This window comes from Lepidochelys kempii, chromosome 11, assembly GCF_965140265.1.
Source record: "Lepidochelys kempii isolate rLepKem1 chromosome 11, rLepKem1.hap2, whole genome shotgun sequence".
NCBI classification, from domain to species: domain Eukaryota; kingdom Metazoa; phylum Chordata; order Testudines; family Cheloniidae; genus Lepidochelys; species Lepidochelys kempii.
In genome coordinates this window covers 80,754,826-80,766,609 of record NC_133266.1, presented here as the reverse complement: position 1 = coordinate 80,766,609, position 11,784 = coordinate 80,754,826, and the positions used below count along the sequence as shown (strand labels likewise).

General features: G+C 51.3%; 1 protein-coding gene across 1 annotated transcript; it reads right to left on the bottom strand.

Annotated features, from left to right (window-relative positions):
* Window positions 1–9: 9 nt before the first annotated feature.
* On the bottom strand, window positions 10–3,972 carry LOC140895990 (uncharacterized). Its single transcript, XM_073307032.1, has 2 exons — window positions 2,582–3,972; window positions 10–2,340 (listed from the first exon to the last, which is right to left on the bottom strand). The coding sequence occupies exon 2, from the start codon at window positions 2,114–2,116 to the stop codon at window positions 1,346–1,348; it is 771 nt and encodes a 256-aa protein (XP_073163133.1). The 5' UTR covers window positions 2,117–2,340; window positions 2,582–3,972; the 3' UTR covers window positions 10–1,345.
* Between the last annotated feature and the right edge of the window lie 7,812 nt (window positions 3,973–11,784).

Sequence of the window (11,784 nt, the reverse complement as noted above, 5' to 3'; positions counted from 1 at the left end):
ACACTCCTGCCACACAGCACCTCCATAGTGGTGCACATAAAATTCATTACACGCATGGATGCAAAAAATTAGAGGAAACATTGCCTTACAATCAGCAACTCAGTCATCTTTCTAAACCCGTGGTTCTCAAGCTATTTACCATTGTGGGCCTCATATGCAACTCTCTCTGTGTTATGTGGGCTGCATCCACACAACATATATACTACCTGTATGGTCCTGAGGATGTCACACGGGCTGCAGCTGCAGCCTGCAAGCGGCCCACTAGGTGCGGGTTGAGAACCACTGAGCTTCTTGATCTATGAATTCATGGTAACTATAGGGAATAAACAGCAGAGCCCTGCTAGACTCTAATTTAAAAGAAACATGTAAAGAGACTTTCCTGAAGGTCCCATCTCACCCCACGAAGGCCCATTCTCACATTCTTCTCCTCTCCTGATGAATGAATCTAAGAAACTCAGACCCATGTTATTCCTCCTCCTGCACAGCAGGAACATCACAAATAAACCATCATCCCAAGGCCAAGGTCAGGACATTGCATTTCAAACCTCATGGAGACCATTATTGCTCCTGAATGTATCCATTTTATTAAACAATATACTATCAAGTAGAAATGAGAGGTTACAGAGCATAAGATAAACTCTATTCTGTGTGGGTGCTTATACCATGCTCATCCCCACAGTACGTGAGCACCCCTACATATCATAGAATCATAGAATATCAGGGTTGGAAGGGACCCCAGAAGGTCATCTAGTCCAACCCCCAAACCCTAAACCACCATATCCATGGTGTAATAAGCAGCCTGTTTGTTCTCTTATCCTTTCCTGGGGGAGAAGTGTGTGCAGTGTTCTGACGGGTTGGGCCCCCTTTCCCAGGGTGCCACTGGATGTGTTGGGGTCCCACTGAGTGTGCCTGTCCCCCTAGCCTGCCCCCCCCCACACTCTGTGCTGCTGGGTCAGGCTCTCAAAGCCCTCTTTCCAGCCACACAAGTAGGGACACGCCCAGCTATAGAAACACTCAGAGTCTGTGATCAGCTCTCTGTAGGAGAGCTCAGCTCAGGGAATTGCGCAGCACTCTGGTACGGTTGCCAACTCTCCTGTGGGGAATTAACTTAAATGTAGGAGTTCATCAGAGGACATTCAGAGAGTCTTGAAAAATCATAATCAAATCCCATCACAATGTAGGAATCTTATCCCAGCCTCCTGCTCTGCATGACTCTGTTCCAGGAATGGGATTTTATTCTCTGCTTTATATCCATTGCATATCCCCATTACACGGCCACTCCAGCCTGGCCTGACGCTCTGAGGTTCTTGGGAACTGGCAAAGACGTTATTCACTTGGCCCTTCCCTATTCAGGGCACTTCAAGGATTGCTTGCCTGTGTGGATTCTCTGATGTTTAGTAAGGTGAGAGCTACACCGGTATGTTTTCCCACAGGTCAGGCACTTATAGGGCCTCTCTCCCGTGTGTACTCTCTGATGTACAATAAGTGCTGACGGTACCCTGAAACTTGTCCCACACTCAAGGCATTTATAGGGTTTCTCTCCCGTGTGTACTCTCTGATGTACAAGAAGGTCTGAGCTCTCCCCAAAGCTTTTCCCACAATCACAGCATTTGAAGGGCTTCTCTCTTGTGTGTACCCTCCGATGCCTGCTAAAGATTGAACTGTCACTGAAGGATTTTTGGCACTCGGGACATTTATAAGGTTTCTCTCCAGTGTGTTTTCTCTGATGTGTAGTAAGAGCTGAACTGTATCGGAAGCTTTTGCCACAGGTCAGACATGTATAGGGTTTTTCTCCTGTGTGGATCTTCTGGTGTTCATTGAAATGTGATTTATCACTGAAGCTTTTCCCACAGGTCAGGCATGTATAGGGCTTTTCTCCTGTGTGGATTCTCTGGTGTCTAACAACTTGTGAGAGCTGAACAAAGCTGATCCCACATGTGGGGCACATATAGGGCTTCTCTCCTGTGTGGAGTCTCTGATGGTTAATGAGAGTAGTACTTTGAGAAAAGCTTTTCCCACACTCAGCACATCTATAGCGTTTTTCTCCCATGTGGATTGTCTGTGGAGTAATATGGGCTGAACTCCCAGGGAAGCTGTTCCCACAGTCACCAAACATACTGGGTCTGTCTCCAGGGGGATTCTCTGCTGGGCAGTTTCTTTGATTTTTCCAACCCCTCTGCTCCGGTGAGCTGATTCACGCTGTCTCTGCCCTGGCTCTTTTCCCGGGTGCCCGTATGTGGTTCCCCCTACTCCAAGACTCCCAGCTGAGGATTCTCCTCCTTGGTCTCACTCACCGTCCCAGAGACAGAGAGATAATCCAGTTCAGAGTCACGCCCTGTGCTGCAGAAAAAAGGGGACAAACCAAAAGGGGAGTGGTAAAGGGGAAACACACCAAACAACTGCCCCCAAATCCTTCCCCAGAGACAGAAAGGAGGGAACCAATTATGCCACCTAATTCCAATCTGGATAGTTAGGAGAGTTTGTTTCCACATGGGCACACAGGATTGATAAAAACTCAAGAGTGGCATTTGCCATGAGAATGTAAAACACGATTTCGGAGCCACTTTTGCCCATCCCTTACCTCTGCAGGCACATCTCAGTATCTCTCTTTCCCCCTCTCCGTGGAGACTGGGGACCCACAGCTCCTCCCTTCACTCCAGCCAGGAGATCATGTCAGGTCTGGAAATGGGAATTCCTACTTGGGGCTCAAGCAAACAAATGAGCAACATGAAGTTAGGGCCCAACATTCAGTTATCTCAATAAGTGGCCTGAGTTTCAAAAACGTTGGGCCTGCAACACGGGGGTTCAGTTCTGAGTGTCCAGAGCTATTGATACCAGGCCACTTATTCCGCTGCCTGAATATGGATTTGGAAATGTACTTTTAGGGTCCTGTAATTAAAATTCCTGGCCTTGGTCATTTGATTATAGCACAGACTCTGCCCTGCCACTGGGAGTAAATCTGTGAGACATTTTTAGATCTGGTCAGTAACAGAGATTTAATAAACTCAGTAATGCCGCTCAGATGGCTAAAGACAAGCATGTGTGGAAGTGTTGGCAAAATCAGATCCTAAGTTAATAAACAAAACTTACCAAATGGAAAAAGAAATCAGTGTGTGTGAAGAATGGAGAGCTATTGAGCCCTCAGAAAACACACACATCACAGGTCATTTTTAACCGGAGCTGAGAGACAAGCATGTCTGACCTAGGAATTCTCTCTGCATCAAACGTAAAGTTACCAGTCTAAATCCTTCTGCTACCCAATTAGTTCAAAAGTTGATAACACTTTTTAAAAATAATGGTAAAAGGGTCATTTTCCCCTTGCTCAAAATGAGGCTAAGTGGTGCTTTTTAATCTGTTTCCATTACAAATTCACTCTGGACAGAGACTTTCTATCCTAAAGATGAACATAGGGACTGCTGCCAGACTGGCTCAGACCAAAGGTGCATCTAGTGACTTTCAGCAGTTTGTAAGTAACTGAAAAGGTCCCTTTAGAATGAAATTGTGCAGCCAAAGAGCATAATCAAAGATGCCTCTTTGGGGGACCCCCCTGACCCTGTCCCCAGGGCAGCGCGTCCCCCGAGCAGCGCGGGGACCAGGCGGAGGCACGAACTAGCTTTTTCTCTCCCTGCCCCTCCCCTTCTCCCCAGGACAGTCACTGCCCCGGGGCGGGGGGCTGCAGGGAATGGGGCTGGGCAGGGCTGGGAGCCGGGAACCTCCCTCCCCCCATTGCTCCTGCTGCCCCTGGCTCCCTCCTGCCCCCTCAGGCCGGGAGACTCGGGCCCTGGCCCGGCTCGGGGCGGTCGCTCTCCCGGGGCCGGCTCGGCTCCTGCAGGCGCAGGGGGGCAGAGCCCAGGAGGGTCCGGGGGTGGGGGGCAGCAGCTATGGGACTTGCACCCCCCGGGAGCAGAGCTGGGGCGGGGAGGGGCCTTCGGGGCAGAGTCACTTCCCTGCCCGGCCCCCGCGCTTTCCCCAGGGGCCCCCTCACCTGCAGGCTCGGTCCACGCTCGGCTCACAATGGAGGCGGCGGCGGCAGCGTGTGACCCGGGAAGTCCATCCCCAGCTCTGCGGAGAGACCAGAGGGGAAGCCCGGAAGCTGGAAGCCCGGCCCCGCTCCCTGGGATCGGTTAGTCTGGCTGCGGAGGGGGTGGCGGAGGCTCAGTGACAGCTGCTGAAGCCGCTGCCCCCCTGCGCTGCCCTCACTCGCCAGCCCCTCCCGCTTCCTGCAGCAGCCACGGGGCGGGGCGGATGGGGCGGAGAGATGGGCGGGGGCCCAAGCCCTGGTCGGAGGCGGATAAAACGGGCGGGGGGGGCGGGCAGAGGGGAGGATCTAGGGAACAGCAAAAAGAAGGAGGAGTACTTGTGGCACCTTAGAGACTAACCAATTTATTTGAGCAGAAGCTTTCCTGAGCTACAGCTCACTTCATCTGATGCTTTTTGCGGATACAGACTAACACGGCTGCTACTCTGAAACCTGTCAATATGCAATCCAGGGAACAGGGTGCGCGACTCTTGGAGTAGCCAGAATAAAAGCTGTGTGATGGGGGTACTTCACTCTGAGCAGAGATGAAAGCGGCAAGAGCTGGTGCACCCTACTGGGGCAGCCCGGCTTCCCCAGGGGGCAATTTAAATTGCCTCCAGAGACCTGCTGCTAGATCCCTGGGCTAGTGGCTGCGGGGCTCCGGGGGGCTAGTTAAAGGGCCAGGGCAGTAGAAGCAGGGGAGCTGCAGGCCCTTTAAATAGCCCCCAGAGCCCTGGGGTAGCGGGGGCTCAGGGGGCTATTTAAAGGGCGGGGGCTCCAGCTGCTATCTGAAGGACTAGGGCGGCAGGGGCAGCTGGAGCCCAGCCGCTTCCCCAGGGCTCTGGCGGCTAATTAAAGGACCTGCGGTAGAAGCAGGGGAGCCCCTGGCTGCTGCTGCTGCTGCTGCTGCCACGAGGGGAGGGGGCGGAGAGGGAGGAGGAAGGGTGGGGCACTTACCTTACAGGGTGTGCTGGGGCTGGCTCTGACCCCCTCAGTCCCGCCCCTTCCGGGGGCCAGAGCTGGCCCCAGCATATAGGTAAGTCCATCGACTTACTTTCACCCCTGATTCTGAGTGACACATGCTGGAGACTGCTGGAGTCAGATCCCCTTGGGGGATTTCTAAATATCACAGAGGACAATTTCCTGGCTCAAAAATTGCTGCATCCCACACAAATGCTATATGAGACCTCTTCCTGACGGAGAAAGAATTGATCAGAGAACTAAACATCAGTGGTAGTTTGACTAAAAGTCATTGTGACTTGAGCACATTGTTATATGCAAACACAGAACAGAGTCCAGGTGAGTAATATACATGCATATTTTGTGCTTTAAAGGGCAGTTTCATAAAGCGGAAAATGAATTGAGCTGAATGAGCTCAGAAGAAGAATTTAAATGGAACAAATGTGAATGAGAATTGAGTGATGTTTAAGAACACTTTAGTCAATGCCTAGAAATTGACAATTGACGAAGGCAGCAAACTGGCAAAAAAAACCCACAAACCTGACTTAGAGGGGAACTGAAGGCAGTTCTATAAAATCAACCTATCCACATCAGCTCCGGGCTCCAATCCAGGGCCCTGCAGTGCACAGCCAAGGCCTTCATCTGCTCCAAGCAACATTGACAAGAGGCAGTGGGTTCAAACTGCAGATCTAGAGTCAATCCCAGGAGAAACTTCCTCACTCACAAGCAGTAGGACAATGGAACAGAGGAGGTCACAGAGGCTTCTTCGTGGAGGTTTTCAAAAGGGGGGCTGGGTAGCCATCTGTCTCAGACGCAACAAACCCTGCATTTTGGCTGGGGGTTAGACTAGTGGAGTAGTTCTCAAACCGCGACCCCCTTCTGACAATAAAATTACTGCATGACCCCAGGCAGGGGAACGGATGTCCGAGCCCCGCTGCCAGGTAATGACACTTTCCTATGGGGAGCAGTTTAATACACTACACCTGAAGGGGGTTGAAGATGGGCAGGGGATGTGAGAGCCAGAGGGCATTGAGGGGGGAACAGGGATGTGGGAGGGGACTGGAGGGGGGTGAACAGGGATGTGGAAGAGGGGAGGAACAGGGTTGCAGCGGGTGGGAGGGGGCCACAGGGATGTGGGGCTGCTGGAGGGAGGCTGGGGAAACACACAGGTACCAGGGGGAGAATTCTGGGGCTCAGGGGAGCAGAGCTGGACTACAGGGAAACTCGTGTGGGGATGAAGGGAAGGAAATGGGGGTGTGGGGGGAGGGGCTGTGGAGAGGCTGGAGGGAGAATATGGACCAAACAGAGACTGGCTCTGGAGGGCAGAGCTGGGAGGGGGATGGGGAGGGATACAGTGGAGCTCCCCCAGCCCATTGGGTAGGAGAGAGGGAGGGGCTGACCCGTCCAGCAGCCAGTGGGGAATCTTTTTCCCTAGACATGGTCAAACCAGGGATAAAAAAGGTTAACTGGGAAGCACGGGGTTTACCAGTTTGCTTACTGGTTAACTGGACCTTGCTGGTTAACCCTGCGGGCCAGCCAGCCACCCTGGGTCAGAGGAGCCCCGGCCACAGCGGGCTGGCTAGACCTGAGCCATGGCCGCAGTGGGCTGGGGGGGTGTGGAGCAGCCCCGGCCCCAGTGGGCAGGCAGGATCCTGGACACAGACACACTGGAATGACTCCAGCCCTGTCTGCGGCAGGCAAGCCGGCCTGGAGCAGCCCCTGCCGTGCTTGGCCGGCTGGACCCCAGCCCTGGCTGCCCTGCGCCAGCCCGCTGGAGAGACCTCAGGTAAAGTGGTTAACCGGTTAAATGATATCATTTGAATCGGTTAACTGTTGTAATTGATATTTACATCCCTAGGCCAAACAAGCATGGGGGTGCCATCAGAGTTCCCTCTAAAGGCTCAGAATTTACAAGGCAAATATTCTCCTCCCCCACGCCCATGTGCGCACCCCCTGCTCCTAATTTAGTCTTTGTTTTATTAAGACAATCTCATTATGTGGGGGTCTGACTGGTGAATGATAAATGCTTGGGGCTGACAGGACTGAACCGGGCCCTGCTCCGAGTTCCGTGTCAACCCGAGTCGCTGTTAGCAACAGCAGGCAGGGAGCCCAGCTGGCCTTTTTTTTTTTTTTTTTTAAGTTTGACTCATGCTCAGGTTCAGTTCCATTGAATATGTTCAGTTTCATTTCTGGTTCAAGCCACCCAAAGAAACAAAAATAGAAGTTCAGTGACAGGTTTAAATCCTATTTCGAGCTCAGTGGAGGTAAATCCAGCTGCAACTTAGAATGGAAACTGTTTTGACTTTTGATTATTTATTTATTTTGTAACTTAAACTTTAGGTGACTTTTCCTAGTGTTTTTGTGTTGTCAAATATACACGATTATTTTTTTCCCTAAACAATCTGTTTGAGAAACCTAAGAAACCATATTTAAACATATGCTTTTGGAACCTCTACAGAGAAAGGATACATTTGAGGCCTGGAAGTTTTCTTTTGACACTCCCTTGTGTTGCTGTTATTGCCAATATGATTTTTGCTAGTTGATTTAGCATGGGCATGACATTTTTCAGATGTTCCCAGTACTGTAGTTTGGTATGTTTTCTTTCTTATGGAGATGTGGCCCATCTGCGAATGAATCAGGCATTGGCCCATTCTTTTTTGGGGCTTTCCATCGTCCAGATATCACTTCTTTTTTAGATATTTCACAAGCGTTCAGAAGAAATTTCCATTCGTCTTTCAATTTCAGATGTGTCTGACATTGATTCTCTGACATCATTATTTCTGACTCAAACATTTCCATCTTCATCCATGTTTTGGTGTCATGAAATTTTGCCTTGACTTTGTCCTCTGCTGACAGTGGGGTTGATGTCTAGGATCAAGATATATATACAAGAAAAACAGATCCCTCTGGGATAGGGGTGGGGGGGTTAGAGGTGGGTATCACCCCCCCAGAGGGGGCTGGGAGGCAGCTTCAGTGGGGAAGGGAATTTGGAGCACGAATCCTGCCTCAACTGGAGCAACTGGAGGGAGGAGCTGCCCCAGGGGGTGGGGATGGTGGGAGGAGGCATGTCAAGGGGAGAAGTTTGGGGAGCCATTACCTTTGTCCTTGGCCTTGAAGAGTTATTATGAACTTCGGGGCCCAGGGAGCACCCTTCTCTCCCCAGGGGGGCATCTCAGAGGTGGCTCATCTACCTCTGGGCCCCACCTCTGCCTCTCATGGTGTGCAGGCAGCTCCCAAGGTTTTCTTCTCCCTCCCTGCTCTAGCGGGCTGGCCCCCTTCTCTTCTCATGCTCTTCTCACTATCCTGGGGCAGGCCTTTCTGGGGCCATAACCAGCTCATTGGCTAGTTTGTTGTCTTCTCTTACAATGAAAGTAAGATCTCTATATGTTTTTTTAAAACATAATGAGCTTTAACAATGCTGAATCTTTATTTTAACTGGTAACAGCCCCTTTCCCCCTTTTTTTGTTCAGTTCCATTCTGGTTCAGTCAGTAAAACAAATGTCTGGTTGAGATTCCGTTCAGGTTCATGTAGAAAATCCTGGTTTGAACTGGGTCTCCAGTTCCACTATGGGTCCAGATGGGCGAATGAAATCAGCATCCACCTGACTGTCCCTGGGGGCTGCGGGGGCAGCACAGGGGGACTCAGTCATTAGCTACCCCCAGCAGAGGACTCTGGTCATTGGTCAGGCCGAGGAGGCCAGTGTCAGTCTCTCTCTGAGCTCAGAGACTGGAGCCCTAGAGCTCACTGGGCTTCCTGGGGCAGATGCTGCTGCCTCTGTTGTAATCTGGAGCCTGGGTGAGCAGTTGCTGAGTGGGATCTGTGCTGGGACAGGTTTCAGAGTAACAGCCGTGTTAGTCTGTATTCGCAAAAAGAAAAGGAGTACTTGTGGCACCTTAGAGACTAACCAATTTATTAGAGCATAAGCTTTCGTGAGCTACAGCTCACTTCATCAGATGCATATCGTGAAAGTCTGCTGCAGTTTCCACGATATGCATCTGATGAAGTGAGCTGTAGCTCACGAAAGCTTATGCTCTAATAAATTGGTTAGTCTCTAAGGTGCCACAAGTACTCCTTTTCTTTTTGTGCTGGGACAGACCATCACTAAACCTCGCTCTGTGCCCAGCCGAGGGGGGATTTTCTCCTGTGTCTGGAACTATCCCCCTGGGGCAGCCCTGGGCTCTGCTGGCATCAGCCCCTGAGCCAGAGACTGCAGGTGATAAGAGAGATCTGGGGTAAGAGTAGGAGCCAGGTTGGAAAGTGACTCTGCAGAAATGGCTCCCGCTTGCCCCATCTCTGCTCCTGAGTGTCTGCGTGTCACAGAGCTGCTGCCCTAACGCACCCAGCTCACACCCCCGTTAGCAGTGGCTGTAGCTATTGGAGAGGAAATGCCCACGGGAATGGCAGGACAGTGACCAGTTCTTCATGCAGGAGGGAGCGTGGAGAGACTGGAAGGGGCAGCTGGAGCAATCAGTGGGGAGAGAGGTTTCGGGCATCCAGCCTTGCCCAACTCCATTCACTGCAGCCCCCTGGGGCAGATTGACTTTCCTGGGGAGAGGCAGGGAGAGCAAAAGACAGGTCCTGGCTCTGCCTGGTGCCCACGCTGCTGGGGGAATGTGCTGCTGGGGGGACAGTGTCAGGGGAATCCCCCAAAGAGGTGCCTTTGATTCTGCTTTTTTCTGGCATTTGGCTCAGAAGCTCTGTTCCTGGGACGGTGTAAACGTGTCTCATGGATTTAGTCCCAGTGGGAGAGGTCGGGACTGTGCTGTAATAATGTCACTGAGGCTTCTCCCAGCATGGCAGAGTCTAGAGTGTCTGCAGGGAAAGAGCCTGGGGGGAATCGGGGTGTGAAAGGTCAGCTCCCAGACTGCTGCGCTGGGCATCACAAAATGGGGAAGAGATGGCCAGCCCTCTGTGGAGATAGAGGTGGTTAGGGACTATTTAGAAAAGCTGGACGTGCACAAGTCCATGGGGCCGGACGAGTTGCATCCGAGAGTGCTGAAGGAATTGGCGGCTGTGATTGCAGAGCCATTGGCCATTATCTTTGAAAACTCGTGGCGAACCGGGGAAGTCCCGGATGACTGGAAAAAGGCTAATGTAGTGCCAATCTTTAAAAAAGGGAAGAAGGAGGATCCTGGGAACTACAGGCCAGTCAGCCTCACCTCAGTCCCTGGAAAAATCATGGAGCAGGTCCTCAAAGAATCAATCCTGAAGCACTTGCATGAGAGGAAAGTGATCAGGAACAGCCAGCATGGATTCACCAAGGGAAGGTCATGCCTGACTAATCTAATCGCCTTTTATGATGAGATTACTGGTTCTGTGGATGACGGGAAAGCAGTGGATGTATTGTTTCTTGACTTTAGCAAAGCTTTTGACACGGTCTCCCACAGTATTCTTGTCAGCAAGTTAAGGAAGTATGGGCTGGATGAATGCACTATAAGGTGGGTAGAAAGCTGGCTAGATTGTCGGGCTCAACGGGTAGTGATCAATGGCTCCATGTCTAGTTGGCAGCCGGTATCAAGTGGAGTGCCCCAAGGGTCGGTCCTGGGGCCGGTTTTGTTCAATATCTTCATAAATGATCTGGAGGATGGTGTGGATTGCACTCTCCGCAAATTTGCGGATGATACTAAACTGGGAGGAGTGGTAGATACGCTGGAGGGGAGGGATAGGATACAGAAGGACCTAGACAAATTGGAGGATTGGGCCAAAAGAAATCTGATGAGGTTCAATAAGGATAAATGCAGGGTCCTGCACTTAGGACGGAAGAACCCAATGCACAGCTACAGACTAGGGACCGAATGGCTAGGCAGGAGTTCTGCGGAAAAGGACCTAGGGGTGACTGTGGACGAGAAGCTGGATATGAGTCAGCAGTGTGCCCTTGTTGTCAAAAAGGCCAATGGCATTTTGGGATGTATAAGTAGGGGCATAGCGAGCAGATCGAGGGACGTGATCATTCCCCTCTATTTGACATTGGTGAGGCCTCATCTGGAGTACTGTGTCCAGTTTTGGGCCCCACACTACAAGAAGGATGTGGATAAATTGGAGAGAGTCCAGCGAAGGGCAACAAAAATGATTAGGGGTCTGGAACACATGACTTATGAGGAGAGGCTGAGGGAGCTGGGATTGTTTAGCCTGCAGAAGAGAAGAATGAGGGGGGATTTGATAGCTGCTTTCAACTACCTGAAAGGGGGTTCCAAAAGAGGATGGCTCTAGACTGTTCTCAATGGTAGCAGATGACAGAGCGAGGAGTAATGGTCTCAAGTTGCAGTGGGGGAGGTTTAGATTGGATATTAGGAAAAACTTTTTCACTAAGAGGGTGGTGAAACACTGGAATGCGTTACCTAGGGAGGTGGTAGAATCTCCTTCCTTAGAGGTTTTTAAGGTCAGGGTTGACAAAGCCCTGGCTGGGATGATTTAACTGGGAATTGGTCCTGCTTCAAGCAGGGGGTTGGACTAGATGACCTTCTGGGGTCCCTTCCAACCCTGATATTCTATGATTCTATGAAATGGACTAATGCTAATTCAGAAATCTCCCAAATTTCCCTTCTCACCCTGACAGGCTGCAGAATAACGACCCCGTTTTGCTCCAAAGTCTCCCATCTTCCTAGGGGCCGGGGCAGGGAAATGGCTGTGGTGGATCCAGCTCAGGTAGGGGATTGAGGGGGAGAGGCAGGAAACACTCAGGGTGAGATGGGGGGGACAGGGTGTGATAAACCTGCTGGGACATGCTCAGCCTAGGGCCTGATTTATGAACAGACCCATTGGGAGTGTGAACATTCCCCCATTTCTGAAACAGAAAATAACCCCC

What these genes read in the sequence shown, in the direction of transcription:
- LOC140895990 (XM_073307032.1), bottom strand. Translation starts at nt 2,116, where the DNA reads ATGTTTGGTGACTGTGGGAACAGCTTCCCTGGGAGTTCAGCCCATATT.